Source organism: Aplosporella prunicola (assembly GCF_010093885.1).
Source record: "Aplosporella prunicola CBS 121167 unplaced genomic scaffold K452scaffold_67, whole genome shotgun sequence".
NCBI classification, from domain to species: Eukaryota; Fungi; Ascomycota; class Dothideomycetes; order Botryosphaeriales; family Aplosporellaceae; genus Aplosporella; species Aplosporella prunicola.
Genome location: NW_022983595.1, coordinates 24947 through 47287, shown reverse-complemented (window position 1 = coordinate 47287; position 22341 = coordinate 24947). Strand labels below are relative to the sequence as shown.

General features: G+C 51.8%; 10 protein-coding genes across 10 annotated transcripts; 5 read left to right on the top strand and 5 right to left on the bottom strand.

Annotated features, from left to right (window-relative positions):
- Positions 1-871: 871 nt before the first annotated feature.
- Positions 872-1367, bottom strand: K452DRAFT_303144 (uncharacterized protein; the record flags this gene model as incomplete). Its single annotated transcript, XM_033542689.1, has 2 exons — positions 872-1187; positions 1243-1367. The coding sequence occupies 2 exons, from the start codon at positions 1365-1367 to the stop codon at positions 872-874; spliced, it is 441 nt and encodes a 146-aa protein (XP_033391707.1).
- Positions 1368-2627: 1260 nt separating this feature from the next.
- On the bottom strand, positions 2628-3391 carry K452DRAFT_313573 (uncharacterized protein; the record flags this gene model as incomplete). Its single annotated transcript, XM_033543673.1, has 3 exons — positions 2628-2919; positions 2971-3169; positions 3211-3391. The coding sequence occupies 3 exons, from the start codon at positions 3389-3391 to the stop codon at positions 2628-2630; spliced, it is 672 nt and encodes a 223-aa protein (XP_033391706.1).
- A 2073-nt stretch (positions 3392-5464) lies between these two features.
- On the top strand, positions 5465-7024 carry K452DRAFT_313572 (uncharacterized protein; the record flags this gene model as incomplete). Its single annotated transcript, XM_033543672.1, has 2 exons — positions 5465-5567; positions 5619-7024. 2 exons carry the CDS (start codon positions 5465-5467, stop codon positions 7022-7024), a joined length of 1509 nt encoding a protein of 502 aa, XP_033391705.1.
- Positions 7025-7972: 948 nt separating this feature from the next.
- K452DRAFT_303143 (uncharacterized protein) lies at positions 7973-9685 on the bottom strand (the record flags this gene model as incomplete). Its single annotated transcript, XM_033542688.1, has 5 exons — positions 7973-8935; positions 8988-9076; positions 9126-9223; positions 9272-9413; positions 9478-9685. 5 exons carry the CDS (start codon positions 9683-9685, stop codon positions 7973-7975), a joined length of 1500 nt encoding a protein of 499 aa, XP_033391704.1.
- On the bottom strand, positions 9610-10028 carry K452DRAFT_292786 (uncharacterized protein). The gene has a single exon (XM_033541442.1). It carries the CDS (start codon positions 9954-9956, stop codon positions 9765-9767), a length of 192 nt encoding a protein of 63 aa, XP_033391703.1. The 5' UTR covers positions 9957-10028; the 3' UTR covers positions 9610-9764.
- Positions 10029-10370: 342 nt separating this feature from the next.
- Positions 10371-11130, top strand: K452DRAFT_150032 (uncharacterized protein). Its single transcript, XM_033535526.1, has 2 exons — positions 10371-10439; positions 10500-11130. Exon 2 carries the CDS (start codon positions 10600-10602, stop codon positions 10993-10995), a length of 396 nt encoding a protein of 131 aa, XP_033391702.1. The 5' UTR covers positions 10371-10439; positions 10500-10599; the 3' UTR covers positions 10996-11130.
- Positions 11131-12335: 1205 nt separating this feature from the next.
- Positions 12336-14463, bottom strand: K452DRAFT_292784 (uncharacterized protein). Its single transcript, XM_033541441.1, has 8 exons — positions 14203-14463; positions 14136-14150; positions 13936-14085; positions 13634-13885; positions 13247-13585; positions 13098-13197; positions 12679-13040; positions 12336-12632 (listed from the first exon to the last, which is right to left on the bottom strand). The coding sequence occupies exons 1-7, from the start codon at positions 14395-14397 to the stop codon at positions 12685-12687; spliced, it is 1407 nt and encodes a 468-aa protein (XP_033391701.1). The 5' UTR covers positions 14398-14463; the 3' UTR covers positions 12336-12632; positions 12679-12684.
- A 222-nt stretch (positions 14464-14685) lies between these two features.
- K452DRAFT_322724 (uncharacterized protein) lies at positions 14686-17419 on the top strand. Its single transcript, XM_033544545.1, has 6 exons — positions 14686-14974; positions 15034-15125; positions 15179-16619; positions 16668-16884; positions 16939-17122; positions 17178-17419. Exons 1-5 carry the CDS (start codon positions 14915-14917, stop codon positions 17001-17003), a joined length of 1875 nt encoding a protein of 624 aa, XP_033391700.1. The 5' UTR covers positions 14686-14914; the 3' UTR covers positions 17004-17122; positions 17178-17419.
- Positions 17420-17553: 134 nt separating this feature from the next.
- Positions 17554-19655, top strand: K452DRAFT_354145 (glycoside hydrolase family 32 protein; the record flags this gene model as incomplete). Its single annotated transcript, XM_033545869.1, has 3 exons — positions 17554-17704; positions 17755-18981; positions 19027-19655. The coding sequence occupies 3 exons, from the start codon at positions 17554-17556 to the stop codon at positions 19386-19388; spliced, it is 1740 nt and encodes a 579-aa protein (XP_033391699.1). The 3' UTR covers positions 19389-19655.
- A 621-nt stretch (positions 19656-20276) lies between these two features.
- K452DRAFT_329928 (uncharacterized protein) lies at positions 20277-21919 on the top strand (the record flags this gene model as incomplete). Its single annotated transcript, XM_033545083.1, has 2 exons — positions 20277-20495; positions 20546-21919. The coding sequence occupies 2 exons, from the start codon at positions 20277-20279 to the stop codon at positions 21917-21919; spliced, it is 1593 nt and encodes a 530-aa protein (XP_033391698.1).
- Between the last annotated feature and the right edge of the window lie 422 nt (positions 21920-22341).

The window sequence follows — 22341 nt, the reverse complement described above, 5'->3', positions numbered from 1 at the left end:
CCGTTGTACCGTCACTGAAGCCTTATCTGAGCTCCGCAGAGCTCTTCACTAAACGAAAGCCGTTAACCCTACGGCGCTGGCCATGCGACAATGCGGCCAAAGCCTTGTTACCTTTGGACAACGGGGTGTGACGTACCTATGACAATCGCGAATCGCGAGGCCGCGCCTTCCTGTCTGGATCCTTTATTGCGACGCGCATCCGGAGCTGGAGAAGACAGTGTAGGCAGCTTCGCAAACTGTTTGGACAAGGCACCAGACATGAATGGATACAAGGCTCTTAGAAAACAATGTTCCTGGTATTCTGTGGAAGCGGCATCATGTCAAGAGACTTATAAGCTGATCCTTGCATGTACTTCAGTCACACCTCACCTCCGCTTCCAGCAGACCCTGTTCCCTTCCGCCAGTGCATCCCTAGAGCTGCGATACGTAACAGTGTTTATCTTCTACGGACTTGAATCCTTCCCCGCTGAGTGCAGCGCCAATCGAGCCAGTCGTGGTTTTGTCCTCAGAATTGTCGTTATAAATTTGGGGGTAGTCCCATTAACTGATTAAGCGCCTTCTCCCCTACTGTGGCCCTGTCCTCCGCTTGTGTGGCCCTGTACTCCGCTAGTGTGACCATGGCCTCTACTGTTTTGAGCTTTTCCTTCATGTCTGCTAGTTCACTGGCCAGCGCGTCGTACTCCTCGCGAGTTACTGAGCTGTCGACGTCGTCTTGCTGCTGCAGACTTGCGAGCTTCGTTCTGTGCGAGCAGGGCTCCCTATGATAGCGACAAGAAGCGCAAACGGCAGTATTGTGAGCCGTATCCCGGTACACCCAGCACTTGACATTCCGCTCTTCGCATTTACTGCACGGATCGTCGGTCTGGTAGCCCTACTCTGTCTCCATGATCCTGCGCATGTGGTTGAATTGGCGCTTCTTTCCGCCGCTTGCCTCGTCCCATTTTTCTTGCGTGATGCTCCAGTATTTGCCAACTTTTTCCGGGCGCCGGGGGTCGGCATTGCGGCTGGTTTTGTTGGGAGTGGCTTCCTTCCTGTGTGTGTCTTTGTTGAGGGTGAGCGCGTGTCTGGCGGTTTGTACCAAAGCTCCGTTGTCCGGCTCAGAGTTGGTCTTCGTGAGCGGCTTCGGGTCTCTCGGTGGCACCTCGCCGGAACCGAGATCTATGTGGCTTTCAACTTCTTCGTGGACACTGGTTTGGTAAGGTGTTAGCTGCTGCATGGTTGTGTCGACGGAGAAGAACTTACGGCCTCGCGCTGGGGAAGCTGGTGTTGAAAGATGGACTAGTAGAGCGCGGCCGCTGCCGCGGGGATGTCGGAGGTATGTCTTCATCGAAAGTGAAGCTTTTTTTGCTGGTGCGTGAGCCGCCCATGTTGCGTTGCGGAAGAATGCCCGGGTTCTGAATGAGTGTCTAGCAGAGTAAGATCGTAGATATGGATTGTCTGCAAGATGCGTCCGCGTTGACAAAGAAATGTCTGTTTGCTTGAATGTGTTGTTGGGGCGTTGGAGCACGTTCCCTTGTGCGTCTTGTCTGATGAAGTGGAATGGATGGGGAAGGTGCGAATCGTATGGAAGGATGAGAGCAGCTTCAGCACGTGTTATTTGCTTCGTCACGAGCATGAAAATGAACTTTCCACCTATGTCAACCGTCAACGTCTGTCACCGTCAAGTGAGATTTATCGTCAATTGAGACAAAGAAAGATGCAAACAATCCCTTTGGAATATTTCTTACCTAGCGACGAACTCAAGTTCTAAACGTAAGCAAAAAGGCACACATAATATAATATCTTAGCTAGATTTCTTCTTTTTCTACTCTGCATATGAGTGACTATCTCTCAAGACAGTGAATCTCGTTAAACCGTAAATGACGTTAAAGATGAGGAACCTGGTATGTGGATCGGAAAAACCTCTCCGAAATTGTATCACCGCTAAATAGAGCCGCTCTATAAGAAAAGATGGGTAATCTGCATCTATCTTATTAAGGACGTGAGTGGGCATTAATGGCGAGAATCTCTAAATAGTTTAATATCTACAAGGCTTTCAAAACTGTATGTATGTCAAAGCCAGCCCGGCCAACCATCGACCTTCGCTTTCCAATCCGCAGTATCTTGTAAGACTCTATCACATAAATACGTCTTCGCCTTATATTCAATTGTTTTCCCTCCGAATGAGGACGCCCGGCATTTCTGTCCTGACTCTTTGTTTTATCTTGAAGTCTTCTTTTCCTTTCTTTAGCAAGCCCTCCCGATCTACCAAGGCCTTCATGAAGTGCCTGCGTGCTGTATTGGCATTAATTGATACTCAGAAGTAGTTCGAGAAATGGATTACATACCCACGCTGCCAAGGTCTTTGCGCTCCAAGCTCCCTCTTCCCATAATCCTTAAAGACGCACAACTTTATTGCTATCACCTCGTCCTGCGTTATCAATTCTGTTGATTTTCTCTTCAAATTCCCTCTCCCACAGGAAAAGCCAGATGAACTCGTCGGAACCCCCAGGGCTGGGGTACATATCGGCTTGCAAAAAAAAAGTCTAGGATACTGAAGTTTTTATTGCCAGTTTAGTCATATCGATCAGCTCGTCTTCGGGCACCACCAATCCAATCTCATCCTCGAACACTCTATAAATCCTACTTTATCTACCGAGATCCCATTCTGTAAGCTGATCCATTGGGCGTCCCTTGACAAGGTGGAAAAAATCGTTGAAAACGCGGTATAAATACAGTTTATAATGCCCGATATAAACATCGTCAAATTCATTGGTATTGTCATACTCCGGATCAATTGCCCAAACAAAAGCATTAAGCCAAGCTTCATTGTCATTGATAGCAGCTTGAATGGAAGCGAGAGATGTTTGATCAATCAGAACGCTATCACCGATCATATTGTAGGTGCGCGGATTCATCTGAGTAAACTTTTCGAAGGGTCTTACTATAAATTAGTAACATATATAAAGACCTTAAGGAACAGATTCTTACTCTCGAATGAATTCAACGCCCATCCTCTCTAGCGCGTCCTTGCTCTCTACCCATTGTAGCCAGACGCCATCTATAGCAGACTTTGGCCAGTTTGGAAAACCATGATTCTCATCTGGCTTGTATCCTGCAAGGTGATTGGTTGTGCAGCGTAAAATAGTAGACTTCGCAGCATCCCATTCCCGATCTCTGATACTATAGACTGTGCGGTAAATTATGTAGCCGAACTTTTATTCTCGGTACACTGTTGCAGCCAACGGGAGTTATGCTGCTCTATCTCGCTGGGCAAGCATGTGCCGGACTTGTCGGTTAAGGTCCTGTTGTAGACGCTTTTGGGTTGCGCAAGTTGACGTAGGGAAGGTGGTAGGAGGGGACGGCTCTGAACGATGGGCTTAATTCGATAGAGTGGACGGGAAAGTAACATTGCGCAAAGAAAAGTAAGTAGCGAGTGAGTGTGGTGGAAGAAAGCGGATTTTAAAGAGACTTGGAAAGAAAGATGCTAGGTAGAGTGACGCCGGCAACTCCTACGCTAAGTTAGCCCAGCTCCTACAGAATCCATCACGATGCCTAAGGTATGCAGCGGGCCGAAATATTGCAATATTCGTGTCGTCGATAGTAGACCAGTGATCCTCTATGCCTGCTACCCGCTCGCGCTGACATATGTCTCGTAATATGCAAACGAATATTAACCTCTAAATGACCGTCCGCAATAGCGATCGATGTGGTTTATCGGCCCCTTTTGCCACATGGCCGAATCGCGGGTAATCTCCGCCCTGCTAAGGCCGAGCACTATTCTGCAAGATAGGCGACATGATCAATTCGTCTTACGCCGGAGATGAAGAGAAAAGGCCTTAAAGGAATCTTTATCTCGACAGTCCTCCCCGTGATACCGATATTTTCGGTCCTGATGGCCAGGCATACTGAACGATGCATACGATACGAATCATCTGAGTGGAAGGAGTTATCGGCTTTTCTGTTTCATTCGGTCCAGAAGGTATGTTGAGTTGTTTGCTTCAAATTTCTTTGACTGATATTCATTGTGTCCTGTGCCTTCACTGTTTCCCTGAGAGACTCAAACTTATTCCTTTCGAGGGTAACGGTATCGTCGGAAGGGTGACGGTGACCTACTTTTGCTGTGTGCGCATTGCAGTTGCAGATGAATATTGCTGCGTGATGGTATCATCATGTTCTTGGCCCCTTTTTATCTTTGCTGTCTGGCCCGAGGCAGTAGTCATGTGAGCACGTGCGGCGGCGGATTGGTCGACGCGGTCTTCTTTGTCGATGTGCAAGAGCAGTTCGGTAAACAGCGTGAAAGTAAATAAGAAGCAGCCATCTTCGCTATTAAGGGAGGTGGTTCCCAGACAGTGTAGGAGGATGTTGAGAGTTCATGAGTAGAGGTTTAGGTATTGGGTTGAAGACGAAGTGTATGTAATGTAAGGAGATATCCCCAAATGGCGAAGGCTCGCCGCTCGCATGAGATGCCGAGGAAAGTGATGTGCATGTCAGGCGAGGAAGGATGATATCTGGACGCGGAGGATGTGGCCCGGCGGGCTGGGAAGAAAGAATAGGCGGCGGAAAGGGAGGCGGACACAGGGTGCTCTAACATGGGGCTGGGAGATGAACAAAGAGAGGAGCAGATCTGCCTTGAAGAAAGCCAGAGGTATTAACGAAGGAGATATTGCAGTTGACGGGGCGCTGTCATTGGGCACGCGACGGAAGGTCAGGGCCGTCAGGCGCGTCGAAGCTCAAGGGAAGAGGCTGAGGCGGAGGCGGAGCCTTGGGGGTGAAAGTTGCTTAATCTGTCCCTCCAGCGCGCTCGATTTGCGAAGCTCTACAGACAAGTATGGCGTGCTGGGTCGATCTGGGAATCGTGCTTGTTTGAAGGTGACAATGCGGCGGGGGATTTTTCTTCAAAGCGTAGGACCAAGGCTGTGTTGTGTGAACGAGGGGACTTAGGGATTGTGCGCGTCACGATTTATGGCTGGCTGTGAGCTGTGAGGATGACGTACGATCTAAAAGGCGGGATAGAAGAGCGCAGGGACTTGTCTTTTGAATACGGCTGTGCTGCGTGTATCTGCCTGCGGTAAGTAGGTGTGTTGTATTTGATTGAGTGACCCTCATCAGCTGCAAGGGACATCTCGAGGTCCGCCCGTGCATCTTGAAGTAGAAGTTGAGAAACTGATTGGCAAACGTGGGAGACAAAAAGACCATTTCCGACTGTGAAGGGCAAATCGGGGGCATGGTGGAGTGGAGTGGAGGGTGGCCGGCGGTCCAAGGTGCACCACCAGCAAGCGTCGGCTTCCATATTTGGTTTAGCCTTGTCCTTGGATGGCTTAGTGCAGCTTAGCCGACGCTGCCGCCCACTATTTGTAGCCGCGCATCGCTGCTTCCTACTCAAACAACAACATTGTTTCACACCGACTAACCTCAACCACCCTGCTGTCTCAAAGCAACTCACTTTCCGATATCCCTTGATCGAACAACCCGCTTCGAAACCATGGGGCTACTGGAGCTCCCGCCGGAGCTTTTCCTATCCATCATCGAGTTCGCCGTACATGAGCTGGGTGTGTGTGCGTCGATGAGGACGCGCCTTGTCTGTCGTAAGTTCCCGTATGGTACCCTTCTGCATACGCTTTACTAATGTCAAATAGGTGTTTTTGCAGCTGAAATCCCGGAAGCTCTTCACAGGACCAGAGTCATTGAAGAGGCTGTACCTTTCTATTACGCGTCGAAAATCCCGGAAGTCGTACAAAGGTACCGGTCCGGTAAATACTACAACTCTTGGAATTACCAGTTGAGTGATAAGCCCATACCGTACGGGTACAAGTCAATTCGAGATATCCTACCACAAATGCTCCTCATCAAACATCATCCTGAGGTTCTCGCTCGGTACTTTCTATATCGAGTCCGCACCGATCGACGAGGCAACATTCATCCCATTGTTGAAACAATTCGTCAGACCGTAAAGGAGATTGCACGATATTACGAGCTGGACTTGAATCAAGAACCAGAGAAGGCAGCGACGCTATATCAAGCTGCGTGCTCGTGCCTTGCCTTATACAGAAATCAAGGGGTACTTTTGGCATTCAGAGGATTTCCTGAAACGGGAAAAGAAGAAGAAGATGAGGAAGAAGACGGAGCAGGAGAGAAAAAAGGAATCTTTGATGATTTCAGAAATGCTGTACCTGGTAATTGCCTCACGGTGGCAGCATGGCTGGGCGATATGGATCTGATAAAAGAAATCGAACTCGACGCATACAACAACCCCGGTGATAGCACCAACGATCCCTCACTTTTCGGAAGACCGTTGTGGGCCGCAGCCGCACAGGGACACCTGGAAGTTGTAAATCATTTTCTCGATCGTGGCGACAGAGATTATGGGGTGGTCCATGCAAGAAGTGGATGGGACATCTTCTTTGGAATCGACAAGTTAGCGGTAGGTGTGGCAGCCTACATGGGTCGAGGATCTGTTGTTCAGGCACTACAACAAGCTCAGACTCTACGACAAGAAGAATATCTCCAGCACCACAGCTTTTGGCAACTGAAAGACCATGAAGAACGTGCTATTGTCTGTGCGGTTCAAGGCAATCAACCGGAACTCCTTTCGCTCTTGCTAGACCGCTACAAAGAAGGGCCATGGCATTCCGAGTATCCCGGATGGGAGTTCACATGTTCTCTGACTAGCTTCTGTCTCGTAATATCATGCAAGTTAGGACTGCACAGACCGGCATCAGTCCTTTTACAGCACAATGCAAACACACTGGACACAGACTTTACGCCTTTGTCATTTCTAGAGCTGGCAGCTATCTCAGGGAATGCTACCCTGGTAAAGATTCTACTCGACGCCGGCGCAGGACTCGAACCTGCGAAAACGACACGTGGTTTTACTCTCAAGTGGCAACGGGATATAAGTTTTTCACGGAGGAAAAGAAAAAGCGCTCTAGCAGAAGCGCGTTACAGAGGTCATCGGGAAGTCGAAAGATTGATCGTGGAGAAGATGGACGAACTACAATTGGAAACAATGACGTGTCTGGCCACGTTATTCAACGACGCTTGAGTGCTCATGGTAGGGGCTCGCAGCTACCATGCACCATGCACATTCATCCGGTTGGAAGATTGCGGTGGACGATACAGAAAGTCAGTGAAGCCATTGGAGGCTTCTGGACAACTGGGCTCAACAAAGCAAAGGGCCTTGGGGGTATATAAAGGATTGAGCGCGTCTGAAGTCACGGCGCGGCGGTTAGGGTGGTTTGTTTCTGGAATCAGTTCTTGGTTTTTGGCTTTACGGTGGTAATTGGTTCGGAGATTTCTTTGCAAGGGTCGAATGGGAGCGGCTTGACCGGGGCGGTTAATGGTGGATGAAGGCAGAGAGTAATGGATGGAAACAGAGGACAATGAATACACATTTTGACATCTGCAAGCTCGAGATTTATGCGCTGACTCTTTCTCAGGCGCGCAGTACGTCAAGGCGACCAACGGGCAGTCTCTTTCACCGCCGCCGCAGCGCCTACTTCTCTCATCCGCATCATCTCCTTGAAGCACCCAAGCCAGTCCTGCACTCCCCGGCCCCGATTTTACGGTCACTTACACCGCTTTCCCGCTCAAGTCCGTCCGCAATGAGGACTTCGTCCCCGGCTCTCGCCTACAGCCTCTGCCGCGCAACCGGCTGCGCCCTCCCGCCAAGCAGACGGCGCCTTCCCGCCCAGACTTGGCGTACGTGCGCCCTCGCGGACGACGTAGGTGTCTTGGGTCTGGAGATCGCGGCCAGGAGGATCGGGTCGACTGAGGTTCTACCTGCGCCATCCGACGGCTCGGATAATACACTGCGACATACTGGTCGGTACTGCAGGGCCCAGTGCTTGGATAGACAACAGTCGATTAATAGCCTCGAGAAGAACCATAAAGCAAACACAATACTCGTCATCTAAAAGCAGTCAAGGACCTTCTTTCCCATATGTTTCGAGGTTACTCATAGTTACAGCAGCATAAACCAGACCAACGCAGTCTACGGTTTCCATCTGAAGGCCGGATGCCGCCAATCAAGATCCTCTACTGTCCCCTCATCCAGCTTCGCAAGCTCAGCATGGATATCCAGTTTCTCCCTCCGCTTGTTGTCCGCCGTCATCCACAGCAGCAAAAGAATGGCAATAACAAGCATCAAGCTTGACGTCGCCAGATTCAACCCATTGCCAATATGGTAGTTCGGGCCATCGGACGGTAAGAATGACCAAGTCGAGATAAGCCCGCCGACATTGCCGAGCATAACGTTTGTGCCAATGGCAGAAGAGCGCGCCGTGTCCGTAACCACGTTTGCCGAGACCTGGGCATTGCAGAGCGCACCGAAGGGGAACGCGCCGGACGCTATGAGAAAAGTGGCGCCGTACCGGACCTGAGGGTTTGTTGATGCCAAGAACATGATGTATCCGATCATCATCAGCGGCGCGGAGGCAATGAACAAAATGTTGCGGCGGTCGAGTCTCCAGGAGACGAAAGGGAGGAAGAGCGTGAAGAATGCGCCTACGATGTACGGCGGGACCGTGTGCAGCTGCTGGGAGATCACTGAATCGTGCGGGTAGATGGTCCGGACGATAGTTGGCAGGAAGAAAGCCAGGCCCTGAACGGTGATGTTGTTGAGCAAGAATATGAAGGCCGTAGAGATGGTGACGGGGCTGAATATGCCGCGGAGCAGCTTCTTCGAGTCCAGACGGTCCAGTACCTCGGTTGTGCCGACGCGTTCGGACTTCACGCGCGCTATCGCCAGGTCTTTCTCTTGCTGAGTAAGCCATCTCGCTGTTTCTGGACGGTCGGCCATAGTTATGAAGGAGATCAGGGCCAAGCCGCAGGTGATGATGCCTTCGATAGCGAAGATCATGCGCCATCTGTGAAGAGAGCCGAAGTGAGGCAGTTTGAGGATTGCCGATGCTAAAAGACCCCCAAAAGCGCCAGCTAGAGGAGCCATAACCACGTACTTGTTTAAAGTCAGTGCAAGTATATTTATTATTCTGCTGTGGATTCCCTACCAAAGCCAACCGGAAGGCAAGTTCACTGCGCCTATACCACCGACTCAGGTAGTAGGCGATCCCTGGCAACATTCCGGCTTCGAAGAGACCTGTGGATACACGTCAGTCATGGTCAATATGAAAAGGATGGCCACTGACCGAGCAAAAACCGGACACCAGAGGCGCTATGAATGTCGTGTACAAAAGCGGTGCAAATAGAACATATTCCGAAGCCCAACGACAGCATCGGGATAAACCTGAGGACGTCAGTGAGGTAGGATAGTGAGGGACCAAGGGGGACACACCATCCGGGACCAATCCACTTGCAGGCCATATTTGACGGGATCTCGAAGACGATGTATGAGATGTAAAAAATCGACAGGACCTTATTATAATCGTAACCTTGGAGGGCTAAATCTTTTTCAAGTCCAGCCAGCTTTGCGTTGCCTGAAGCGATGTTAGCCTGAGTGCACACATCCGACAATCAAAGTCCATCACCTGGAAGACTCACCGATGTTGGCGCGGTCGATGAAGCAAAACAAATACAGAAGCGCTACGGTAGGGACGACGTTCAGATCGATTTTGAGACGAAGCCTCGCCTCGGCAGCACGGTCGAAATCTACGAGCGCATTGCCGTACTGGTCGGTGGCGATGTGCCCGCGCTCGGCAGCGTCATGAGCTACTTCTAGCTGTGTCACTTCGTTCTTGATGTCAGACATTGCGGTAGCAGTCCGGGAGGACTTTTGAGATTGAGCAAGGCAAGAGCTGCATGAAGACGAAAATGGGGGAGGGTGAATTTTATTGCGAAGGCTGAGGATTGTGGCTGCTTTTTCCATCAGCTACTGCACTTGGCGGTCCTTGGCGATCCCACATCCGAGGCGGAAGCGGGGTGGTGGGGTACATGACGGCGGGGAAGAATGACGGAGGGGAAGATGTTGGTTGATCTTGTATGTATCCAGCAATGCTCTGAGCTTGATAAAGACCCGGCATCAGGTTTTGAAGGAGAGTCGCAAGAAATGATGCAGGACTGCAGGACGTCGAATGAGAGATGGAGTGGGGGCGCGGAATGAAACGAACCCCGGATCTCAGCGATACTCTGCGCTAAGCCCGATTTAACCTAACTAGCCCAAAGGACGCCACCCGCCAACCAGGTTCCGCATCTGCATGTCAAAGATGACCGCAGCGGCAGCGACCCACTCTGTCGAAATTGGCATCGTCAACTCTCTGAGTCAAAGTTCCGACGATTAAGGCTTTGGCGGACGAAGACGACGAAGTTATCTCAGGCTTTATGATGACGGAATCCACTCCGATCTCATGAATGCGGGATTGTACCGTTTCGCGGAATGATTCCGAAGCGAGTATAACAGTCTCAAGTCTCTATTGAAGGCACTTTTCCAAAGATAAGATTTTGTCCTTAATCGGCAACATGTTGTTTGCGCACCTGTGGATGAAGTTCTTCACATGGAGCTAAAGGTTTCGTCTTCACAGTACTTCTCCTCTCTCTCATACCTATGATACTTACGCAGTCTGAAGTAGTTCTTGTCCGGTTGGAGACCCATACCTACGGAAAGCCTTCGCGTCTCGGCGACTACACAGCGAAGCATGTCATGGCCAAGCATCATACCTTCCACCGATGTCTACCGTTGGGTTTTCCGTCTGGGTTTTGTATCTGTCCAGTCAGCACAGTTTCGAATTATGGCACGTACAGATCTTACTCGGATTTAAAACTCACACAGTAAGCAGCTTTTCCTTTTCCGCAAACCGGCGCCAACCAGCGTATCGGTATCGGCATCCCGGAACGATCAGTAAGAACCTAAAATGCAAGCGAGCATCACAAGATCACTTCAGCGCACTACCAAACCCCAGCCAACCATCCTCCACCACGTCCGCCTTTCATCCATCCACCAACAACATTAATCCAACATCCAACTTCCCCGCAAAAAGCCGGCCCTCCGGAGAAACCTTGCATCAACGGAGCTTCGGGGGACAGCGACACAGGAGGCACCGCCACACACCGTCAAGGCCGTAATAATTTAGCCGCACATCAACCGCTACATAAACCCGAACGGCCTTAACGCGGGCAGCAGCTCCACCGTAGCGCCACCGGTTGACTTGCCCCCCAGAAGCAGATTAGCTCCGGTACCGGTTCCGGTTGTACGGGTCCGTAGACAGATATCCCCGGGAGGCACGGAGCCCAATCACATTACGACATCTGCTTTGTCTCTGACCGGCCCCTTGAGACCAGGTGTCCGAACGACAAGGCTCCGGAAAAGCCTTTCTACCAGTGCAGGACCCCTGATGACCGCAGTAGAGCTACTTAAGCATTTCACATCCGTTCCAAACGATTTCCACAACAAACCTCAAACCGACAAGCAGAAGCCAATCAACAAAATGGCCGCAACAGAAAAGAACATGGAGCTGGTGCGGAAGGCATGGAAGTTGGAGAACGTTCCATGGTGTGAGCAGTACGAGAGGATGATTTCTGGCATGCTGTAAGGCGCCCTCCCTCCCGCGTCAACTCCATGACCAGCCGCTAACGCCAGATCCCAGCTACGATGCCTTTGTCCCCGAACTCAACGCCGCCCGCTTCAAGGCTCGCCGCTGGAGCCACAAATACAACAACTACTTCCCGCAAGAGCTTGAAGCGGACTTCGACACCCTGCAGAAATCCCGGATGGAGATGCTCAAGGAGATCATAGGCCACATCGAGGGCGACGAGGTATACATAGAGGCCCCATTTGAGATAGACTACGGCTGTAATATTTCGTTTGGCGACCGCTTCTACGCCAATTTCGGGCTTACAATCCTCGACTGCGGCCTCGTCAGCATAGGCGATCGAGTCATGTTTGGCCCCAAAGTCTCAATCTACGCCGCCACGCACGAGACGGAGGTCCAGAGCCGTCGAGACAACGTCGAGTACGCCAAGCCCGTTGAAATTGGCGATGATTGCTGGATCGGAGGGTCCGTCGTCATCCTTCCGGGCGTGAAAATCGGAAAAGGATGCACTATTGCGGCTGGTGCTGTTGTGACTAAGGATATACCGGCGTGGAGCGTAGCTGTGGGTAGCCCAGCACGGGTGATCAAAAAGGTTACTCCATTGGAGGAGGCGGAAAAGAAAATGTCCGAGGTGAATATCTCCTAAGCGATAGACAGGATAGAAGTACAAAGCGTCGACCACTATAGCATCAAACAATCTGATTTTGTGACCAGGAAGAAGCGAACACAGGAATGGACGAGAAATTCATGCTGGATCTGGACCAAGTAGAACGCGCTTTATAAAGTTGTTTGGGAAAAGACAGAGTATAAAATATAGACAAGCTCATGATTGTAACGTTCATCACCGTGAAGCGAGACGGTGATGCTTATACGGTGTGGGAGAAGATATACAGTTAAGATATGTACAGTTTGTATGTGCTCTGGGACCTTTTCACCCATACCCAGGACTCGAGCTGGGAGCTAGGCAAGGAGCACTCTGTAGGGACTGCTTGTATCGTCCCCTGTCTCGCTAGATGATGGATCTCGGTACCCATCTACTGTCTCAGCTGCGTAGATCGCACGTTTTGGTACGGAGGTGGATTTTCAGAAGCTGGGTCAACTCCAATCAGTACCGCAAACGGCAAGGCATTGGTCCGAGGCCGCGGTGTCCCATCATGAGCTCGTTTTGACCTATGGAGATTAGATTTTTGCTATCCAAAGGTGAGTAATCACTAACAGGCGCCTACTTAGCCGTATGGAGCTTTCCGAAAGCCCCCCTCGAATGCGATACGGCAGAGTCCATCTTCTTCCGGCAAAACTGGAGCACGCCAGCCCCAGACCTCTCAACGTCGGTGCCGTCGTCTTTTTTATCTTTGTTGCGCGGAAGAAGCAGCCAGACGACGAACAGGGCGCCGAGAAGGCCGACAATGGCAGGCTGTAAAACAGACACCCCTTTTGCTTGAGCTAACGCTCCAACTGCGAAGGGAAAGATGGCGGCGCCCCCTCCACCCAGTGCCGCTGCAAAGCCGACCGCGGAGACATGCATATTGGCGGGGAGCAGCTTCGTCGTGACGACGACAACGGCGGGGAATAATGGACCTATGAACTATCAGAATCAATCTATCCAGAATCGGCAAACAGGAGGTGAGAACTGACCTAGGAAAAATCCTTCAAAAGCGACGGCCGTGGCACTGACAGCAAACTTCGGAACAAGCCAGAACAGAAGTTGAAAGCCGAGGGCAGCTGCAACATAAACCTGTGCTTATTGTTAGAAAGGGGAGGATCTGGACAGAAATGGGACTTACGGAAACAGCCAGTTTTTCACCCACTCGGGGGGTTATAAAGCCCAGCACCATGCGTCCAACCGTTATTCCAATCCAGAAGCCAGTCGCGACTATGCCAGACTCAAAAGCCTTGCCACCGCGTTCGCTGGTCATGAATTTTACGACCCATCCTCCGAGAGAAACCTCAACCCCGACATACCCCAGCAAAAATATGGCAGCGATCCAAGTAGTTTTGAAGGACAAAGCTGTCTTCAGAGAGCCTTTGTTGCTTGATGCTGCTTGGGAGGACCGATATTTGGCTCCGGTAGCGCTCCAAAAGCTCGAGAGCAACACGCCGAACTCGATGACGGCTCCACCTATCTAATATACGCGTCAGCAAGATGTCAACACTGAAAAGGCGTGACCAACCATGAAATAGTAAAATGTCCACCAATCCCACCCTGCCTTGGTCACCAGACTCGTAGCAATGAGCGGAGAAAGCACAGCCCCGACGCCGTACGTGCCATGCAGCATCCCTAACAATTCATTGGAGTTTGTCAGTCCGCCCACCCAGACGTTCCACGCCGCATCCTCTATGCCGTTTCCGAATCCGGCGATGAGGAAGAAGACGATAAGCGCCGGATACTTTGGATGCTGGGAAATCCCGACGAAAGCAATTATCTAAGCTCCTGTTAGTATGCTCTTATAATAGGCTCGGAGAGATAAAGTACATGGCATAATGGGCCAATAAAAGCAACGCCACGCTGTCCTAGGCGCATGTGGATGACGTTGTTGAGAAAAGCGGCAGCAGCGTAGCCGCCCAATGGGGAGAAAAAGACAAGCGATACAACGAGATATGACAAGTCGTAGTACTCTTCAAGCTGTAACTGATATCAGTAGTTGTCAATCACTAGTCGATTACCAGACGTACATATGGAATTATAGCCTATTCATGATTAGCACAACTCCGGAGACAAGAATCAAGGAATGAATCATACACCATAGGCAGCATCGTTGCCGCCCATCACCAAGAAGCCCCAGGCTGTGGCTCCAAGACGAAAGATGTTTGTCCATGAGCTGTTCCATTTCTCTATTGCCGTGACTGCCGTCTCAGGAGGTGAGTTGTTTTGGAACTGAACTTCATCCCGACGCTCATTAGGAAGCTCCTGAAGCTCGAGACTAGAGGAGGTCATGTCTCCGGTGATAAGGATTGCGCGGAGAGAAAAAGATGCCAGATGCAAGTGGCAGCCCGACAGTATTTGATAGCTGTTGCAGCTATACAAACGCGGGAGACGCCGTCCGCATGACGTTGTGATTGATTATGTAACCACTTAATCTAACCGCATCCGGCCTCACTCTCAGCCACCAACCCCATCAGTAACCACTCCCAGCCCACCAACCACCTTCAAATCGCTCATTTTCTGCCAATATTTACCGCCACTCGCCAGCCCCGTCCCCGGAGAATCGTCAAACTACTCATCCACCCGTGCCACCGTCGGGGAAACACGCTCACTCCGCTGCCCGCACCTCGGCCCACGCCTGATCTTTCGGCTCTGTGGGGAAGCATCACGTGAGATCGTTCCCTTCTCTTCCGAAAAAACCAAGAATCGTTAGTAATAGGAAACTGGCTTCGGGGACTGGGCGTGGACTACGTAGACGTCAACGACCCCAATATCCCGATACCGACGCGAGGTCAGAGCGTAATACCCAATGCCTAACCCTGTACCTACAAAAAAAGCCTGCGACCAGTGTCGACTTCGCAAAACTAAGGTGACAGCGATGGCTTGAAGGGTTGCTATAAGCATCATTGCTGACGCTATAGCCTATAGTGTGATCTTTCCCAACCCTGTTCAAGTTGTAGTGCAAGGAACTTTCAATGTACTTATGCTACCCCGCATCGGAAGAGAGGCCCTGCCCGCAGGTACGGACTCCTGAACCAATCATCAAATTAGCAAGAAGCTTACATGCCCAAAGGTCAGAGGCCCGGCACCAGCCAAGCAGTGTTGACAGCACCGTGAGAACACCAACTACAGCAACCCCCCCAGACTCGAGCAATCACACCCAGCCTCCTGTCGACCTCGAAATCCCCGACCAGCAGCCTTCATGGGACTTGTTTGGCTCCCTGCCCGCCGCAGCATGGAACTCCAGCGAGGCAGACTTTTTCATGCCCCCAGTGCAAGCATCAACGTCGTTGGAACGCCCGACCAGCGCTGCTCTAGGCGATCCTCTGTTAAATCTACTTCCCGAGCAACCGGATCCGGCAGCTAGGTCAATTGTGCACCCACAGCCACTACAAACCGTTGTGCAAGCCACTTTTTGGCCTCCGAATGTGGACGAAGAACGCCTCATACGATGGATAGACGTCTACTTTGACCGCCTATTTCCGACGCTACCAATCCTGAGGCGTGCGACAGTCTTCTCTCGATTGCTTTCACAACATCACCGGACAGTTCCACATTTTGGGGCAATGCTTTTAGCTCTGGGCTCCTTCTCTCTGATCCAGCCTGTCCGCATCAGAGAATGGCCTTCGGCATCGTCTCGCGAGGCCATGATTAACATGATGCTTTCCGAGTCAGTCAAGATGCGTGCTTCTGTGGATTTCGGCGAGACCCCATCCTTCGACGCTCTCCTAACGAGTATATTTCTCTTCGCTTGCCTGTTTCAAAGGAATCAGCACAACGCTGCTTGGCTGCGGTTGCGAGAAGCGGCTGAACTCGGCTGCCTATTAGGACTTGACCGAATTGAGAGCTATAACGCGTGCAGGCCGGAAGACCGTCAACAACGACTCAGGATTTATTACTTACTATCTGTTACTGAAAGAGCATATGCCTTGGAACGAAGACACCCCATTACTTTTCTCGGTCATCCTGGCGCGGAAACGCAAATGCTGCTGCGATCCGTCACGTCTGTCACCGCTGATAACAACATGGACATCGTAATAGACGACGATGCCGAATCGGCTGGAACCCTCGGCTTAGTCGAGCTCATGACATTGTTTGATCCTATTAACGAGGATTTCCTACGGTGCTTCAACGGGCAATGCGGACTTGGGCGGCAAGGCTGTCAGTATTTCGACCAAAACACGGCTATAAGCATATACCAGAGCATCAACGACCATCAACGCCATATGTCATCGTACGAGGTGTCTACACCTGGTCAAGCCTCAGATACAGCAGCATCATTGGATTGGCGTGCAGAAATATCGCTGAAAGAGTCTCAAAAGGCGGATCTCAAGGTCAACGAACTATGGCTTATGAACCGGCTGTGGTGTGTTTGTCTATCGCATAAAGTTTTGACGCTGCAGGCGGAGCATCCTGCCCTTCGCATTGACCATAGCATCTCCATATTTGAGGCGGCTCTTCGACTATGTCAGACGCTTCCTCTCTCCTCGCTTGAAGTACACGGAGTTGGTCTAGTAAGTGAAGCCTTAAACACTGTACGATCCTCCACTAATCCCTACCAGATTGAAAAGTTATACTGTATTTGCGAGAGCGCAGTAGCAACCCGACGATACGGCGAGCACCTGTGCTATCTCTCTCCCAACCATGAACAAATCACGGAATTATTGCGATCTCCCGTCTCCAGCGGCCTTCCTATGACCACGGCTTGCCACTCAGCCTCAGATCCAATGTTGGCCTTGTTGAAAGGCTTCTTCGACTTTTTCAAGAAAATCCGGGCAGGTAAGTGAAGAGTGAGGACAATGGTAGAGGGTTGACGGCTGACAGCGAGGGCAGGACAGCATCCGGTTCTCGGCAAGTACGTAGCTTTGGTCGGGGAAGAGTTGAGCATCGAATCTTAAGAGCAACATTTGGATGTTCAAAATCGAATACAATGGTGAAACCTATGCGACACCAGATTAGCCATGACCTTTGCGAGTGTATGAATGACTTCGCATGGAGCTAAAACCATCTACCTCGTGTAAGTATCAAGACAGCATTTTCATGCTGAGGCCAGACGTTTCTCACCTGCCCAGATGGTCTCCTACCATTTTGACAACTGGCAGTTGTAGCTCTGGATGATTCTATGGCAGGAATGATGAAGGCGGACACGAGTTTAAGGTCTAGCCAGCAGTCGCAAATCGGAGAAATCTTGTCGGCGAATCTCCACAACTAGTTACTCCGTCTGCTAAAGAGGCTTTGCTTAATCAGCGCTTAGCGTTTGTTGATTAACCATTTCAAGCTAATTGCCAGCCTTATTCTCCGCCGTCTGCCAGCCTTATCCTTTGCCGCATGCCGGCCTTATCCTTCCCTGCATGCATTGAACAATCAACACCAACACAATCATCGCGAGAAAAAAGTGCCGCAAAGTTACCGCAGCTACTACCACAGGCGCCAAAGAAACAGTCGAATATGGTTCAAGTTCTTTCGCGATGGCGCCCCGTCTTTCACTGCATATCCAATCATAGCTGGCTAAACGACCCTTGCGCTCCTGGCTATGATCCTACTACAGACACATATCATCTTGCATTCCAGTGGAACCCTAATGGTGCTCAGTGGGCAGGTACGCGGTGTTCTACTCTATTTCTCTACTCATTACTAACATCCAGCTAGATATGGCATGGGGCAAGTCGACATCCACAGATGTAGTGTCCTGGAAAACCTCCACAAAGCCTTGCCTTGACCGCGACACGCCCTATGACAAACTTGGAGTCTTCACGGGGTGCTTCCGGGCAACCGGCATCAACGGAGCTGCCGACGGTACTTTGACATACCTCTACACAGCAGTCAGCAAGCTTCCGATCCACCACTCTCTGCCCTACAACTATGGCAGCGAGACTCTTGCGATAGCGACTTCAAAAGACGGCGGGAACACGTGGACGAAACTCGAAAGCAATCCCATCCTGCCGGGCCCACCAAGCGAAATCAACGTCACCGGCTGGAGGGATCCCTACGTCTGTACATGGCCGTCCCTCAGCAAAGCACTTAACGGCTCCGAGGAAGCGCTCTACGGCATCATCTCTGGGGGCGTCGTCGGCAAAGGCCCCACCAGCTTCGTCTACTCGGTCGACCGCAGCGACCTGACTCAATGGCGATTTCTGGGCCCAGCAATCGACGTGGGGCTGAACTTCTCTCCGTCGCGCTGGACCGGGGATCAGGGCGTAAACTGGGAGGTGACGAACTTCATGACGCTGGCCAACGAGTCGCGGAGCCGGACGCAGGATTTTTTGATTTTCGGCGCCGAAGACTGCAGGGCGCGATATGCGCAGGAGGGCAGCCTGCGCCCGAACCGGGGCCAGCTTTGGTTGGCGGCTGATGTGCGTCCTCAGGACGGAAGCGCGCCGTCTGCGCCATTTTTGGAGTACCGTTATGGCGGCGTCTTCGATCATGGCCTTTGTTATGCTGCTAATGGCTTTTACGACCCCAAGACGGAGCAACAGATTGTTTTTGGCTGGGTCACGGAGGATGATCTCCCTGTTGACTTGCAGATAGAACAGAATTGGAGCGGCTGTTTAAGTTTGCCGCGCGTTGTGAGCCTCATGACAATCGACAATGTCGTGAGAGCGCGCGCTTCGGAACTGGAAAGCATCACTTCTATCAACGCGGAGAGCGGATCTAATGGCACAAAGACCGTATCGACTATGAGGATATCTCCCGACAAGCGTCTGGAAGCTTTGCGCGGTGCTGCAAAGAAGGAGGAGCTCTCACAAGTCTCGCTGGGACCGGTCAAGGAGGGACAGCTACAGCTACCTCTGCTAACGTCGAGATGGGAACTTGAAGCCGAGTTCGCCGTGTCGAATCACTGTCAGAACGTCGGGATTGTCATTCATCACTCCAAAGGTACAGAAACCCTTCAATTCGTAGGATCTCACTAATTCTGTACAGACCTCGACATGCAGACGCGTCTCTACTGGTCTCCTTCGTCGGAAGACTTCATCATCGAACGCCCTAACCTGACCATATCCAAGCGAACAATCCAGTTCCAGAAGGAGAGTGCGCCGCACACGCTCTTCACGGTGCGCTCGGCCGGCGGCGAAATGGAAGAGAAGCTGCGCGTGCACGCATTCTATGACGGGAGCGTATTGGAGGTGTACGTGAACGAGCGAACCGTTATCACCACTCGGGTCTACACGCTCGAGGAGCGCTGCTTCGGGCTTGGCTTCTTTGCCGAGGAGGCAGATGGTGCGCAGGGTGTGCCTGCGACTTTGACCAAGGCTACGGTTTGGGACGGGCTCGTTGCGGAGTAGATAGATGATAGACGTACTTAATAAAGCAGCATAATTTCTTCAGTCGCGGATAATTTGCACGTCTTTAGCTATAGTCAACCCCGCATAATGCCTGATCTGCATGGGTATGTGAATCAACTTTACACCTTCAACCTCAGGCTTTCGTACCCTTACAAGTGCTTTCGTATCTTCGCATGTTATGTATTTCTGTAAATATAAACACCACTCCGTTCCTTCGCGCGTCAAGTGTAGCTGTCTGGACAATGGATCTGTCAGTATGGCCGACCCAAAAAAAAAAAAAAAACATCAGGCAACCAAAGCAAACAATACCCCACGAAGAAGTGAGCAAATAGTCCGGCGGCAAGTCACGAACGAATAATTCTCCGTTGCAACGGGCAACAAGAGCAGTCGTGGCCTCCGGCACGTCCAGCAGCGGAAGCGAAGCGGGGGATTGGGTGGGCACCTAAGAGACCCTGGCACGGGGTGGCGTTAGGGCGCGGGCGGACACAAGTTAGCTCGAGCAGGCAGTGAAGGATCAGTTTCGCCGCTCGGCACGGCAGGGACCGGGTCTCCTGAGATGTCGCCGCGCCACGGCTGGCGCGCGGTTTCTCTAGAGTCCGTTGCTCTCCGCACTCCACCTCCGCTTCCTTCCTCCCCCATAACCACGCCCCAGATTCTGGGGGATTGCTCTGTCTGCTTCGGCGAATCTAGGTGCCCACGTGCCCGTGGTGTGCTGGGCGCACGTTCTGAGCTTCAATGCCGCGACGTCCTGTGTGTGCCTTATAGACTGTGTCTTTGCTGCGGCGGTGTCTTGTTTTTGTCCATCATCAGCCATCTCAGCTTCTCGGCTTCAATTTCCTATCTTCATCTTGTCCATCGCTTCGTCGAGCAAATCATCGGTTCCACATCATGTCCAAAGAAAAGGACGAGAGCGTGGAAACCATGGAGAAGGCTCACGTCGACGTCGTCCATGATGAAGATCCTCATAAAGAAGTTCCCATCACTGCGTCAGGGCAATCTGCTGTCAACCCCTTCCTCTTCTTCACCTGCGCAACTTTCGCCGCTGCTTCGTTCCTCTTCGGTTTCGACGACAAAGTGATTTCCCCCATCATCGCCCTCCAGCCATTTGTAAGTCCATCATCCCAGCAGTGACATGATCAGACGCTGACACTTCTCAGGTCGATCATTACCAAGGCCTCAACCCCACAACACACAAGCTCGTCTTCACGGCCAAAAACCAGAACTTGCTTTTCGCGGTCCCTCTCGTCGGATCCATCCTGGGCGCCATAGCTGCCTATCCCCTCAACAACAACCTCGGTCGGAAATGGACACTCGTCTCTGCATATGCCTTCTCGATCGGAGGGTGCTTCCTGCAGCTCTTCTCTCCCAACCTGGCCGCCTTCATCGCCGGTCGCTTCTGGGTCGCGTTCGTCATGGGCATCGCCAACTCGACCGCGCCGCTCTACCTCTCTGAAGCCGTTCCCGTCGCCATCCGAGGCCGTGTCGTCTCTTGCATCAACATCATGAACCTCTTCTCCGGCGTCATTGCCACCTTGGTCGTCTACGGCACGCACACTCGCACCGATTCGCTTTCCTACAAGATACCCTTGGCCGTGCAGTGCGTCTTGCCTGTGCTTCTCATTCCAATCACTGCCGTCCTTCCCGAAAGCCCGCAGTGGTTGATTGGAAAAGATCGCATGGAGGAGGCACGAGCGAGTCTGCGCAAGCTCCGCGGCTTCAGTGATGCCGAAGTCGACGAGGAACTGCGCGTTATGCGTCTGTGTGAGGAGACCGAGCGGTCAGTCTCTACCGAGGTCAGCTTCTGGCACATCTTCGACAAGTCTCAAATCAAGCGCACCATCACCGCCGGGTCCTTCTTCTCTTTCAACCAGCTGTCCGGTATCTTTCTCTCCACCACGTATGCCACCGTCTTCCTGGTCGAGATCAACGTGGCCAACGAGTTTGCCCTTACGATCATCGCCTCTTGCTGCACGCTTGCCGGAACAATCGCCGCGCCCTTCCTCATCGAGCGGCTGGGCCGTCGTCCACTCGCATTCACCGGCATGGCCGCCATGCTCGCACTCAACGCCGTGGCAGGCGGGCTGGCCTTCGACATGGGGAACCGGCAAGCAGTGCTGGGCATCGCAGCGGCATCCTTCATGTTCAACTTCTTCTGGGGCGCGTCCTTCTTCCCGCTGTCGAACGTCATGCCATCGGAGATCCCGACCGTCAAGCTCCGCAGCTTCACCATGACGTGGACGATTGCCTGGGCGCAGACGACCGCCGTCATCACCACCATCGTCGTGCCCCAGCTGACCGCGGCAGATGGTGCCGGCCTCGGCGCGAAAACCTACCTCGTGTTCGCTGGCTTCATGGTAGCCATCATCATCTTTGTCTACTTCCTCATGCCTGAGACAAGAAATAGAACTTTTGCAGAGATCGACGAGATGTACGAGGCTAAGATCCCCATGTGGAGATGGCGATCTTATAAGACGTCGACGGATGCTAAGAGCACGTCGATCGCGAACATGACTGAGCAGTTGACGGCATAGACGTGTCTTTGGGACATGGCGCAATAGGCGGAGATTTTGGTAGTAGAATCAGTGCAGCTTCTTATATGGCGTTAGCTGTTTTATTATGTGTAATGTGAGGATGGAAATGTATTATGCTGGTTAGGATTTTAGTAGGCTGGATGAAGTGAACACACACAATCCTTCGTTGCTTAAATCATATATGCAGGGGAGTGCATCCTCTGAAATGCATCGCCAATCAAGCCACTCGTGATAAGAAGAGGAAGAGGAAAAGCCGTATCAAGTGCCGCGGCATCTTCGGAACAAGAGCGTCGAATTAGAGTTTCCATGGGCTCAACAAGCTTCTTCTGACGTCAGCATACCTTAACGGCAGGCACACGAGACGCGCAAACGCGCGTCGAAAGGCGTGACGGAAGGCGCGTTGGAAGGCGCGTCGGAAGGTG

Coding starts and splice junctions, on each gene's coding strand:
- K452DRAFT_292786 (XM_033541442.1), bottom strand. CDS start 9,956: ATGCCGGGTCTTTATCAAGCTCAGAGCATTGCTGGATACATACAAGAT.
- K452DRAFT_150032 (XM_033535526.1), top strand. CDS start 10,600: ATGTCTACCGTTGGGTTTTCCGTCTGGGTTTTGTATCTGTCCAGTCAG.
- K452DRAFT_292784 (XM_033541441.1), bottom strand. CDS start 14,397: ATGACCTCCTCTAGTCTCGAGCTTCAGGAGCTTCCTAATGAGCGTCGG. Junction 13,586..13,633: donor GGACATTTTACTATTTCATG/GTTGGTCACGCC, acceptor CGCGTATATTAG/ATAGGTGGAGCCGTCATCGA. Junction 13,198..13,246: donor GTGAAAAACTGGCTGTTTCC/GTAAGTCCCATT, acceptor CAATAAGCACAG/GTTTATGTTGCAGCTGCCCT.
- K452DRAFT_322724 (XM_033544545.1), top strand. CDS start 14,915: ATGCCTAACCCTGTACCTACAAAAAAAGCCTGCGACCAGTGTCGACTT. Junction 15,126..15,178: donor AAGAGAGGCCCTGCCCGCAG/GTACGGACTCCT, acceptor ACATGCCCAAAG/GTCAGAGGCCCGGCACCAGC. Junction 16,620..16,667: donor AAGTACACGGAGTTGGTCTA/GTAAGTGAAGCC, acceptor AATCCCTACCAG/ATTGAAAAGTTATACTGTAT.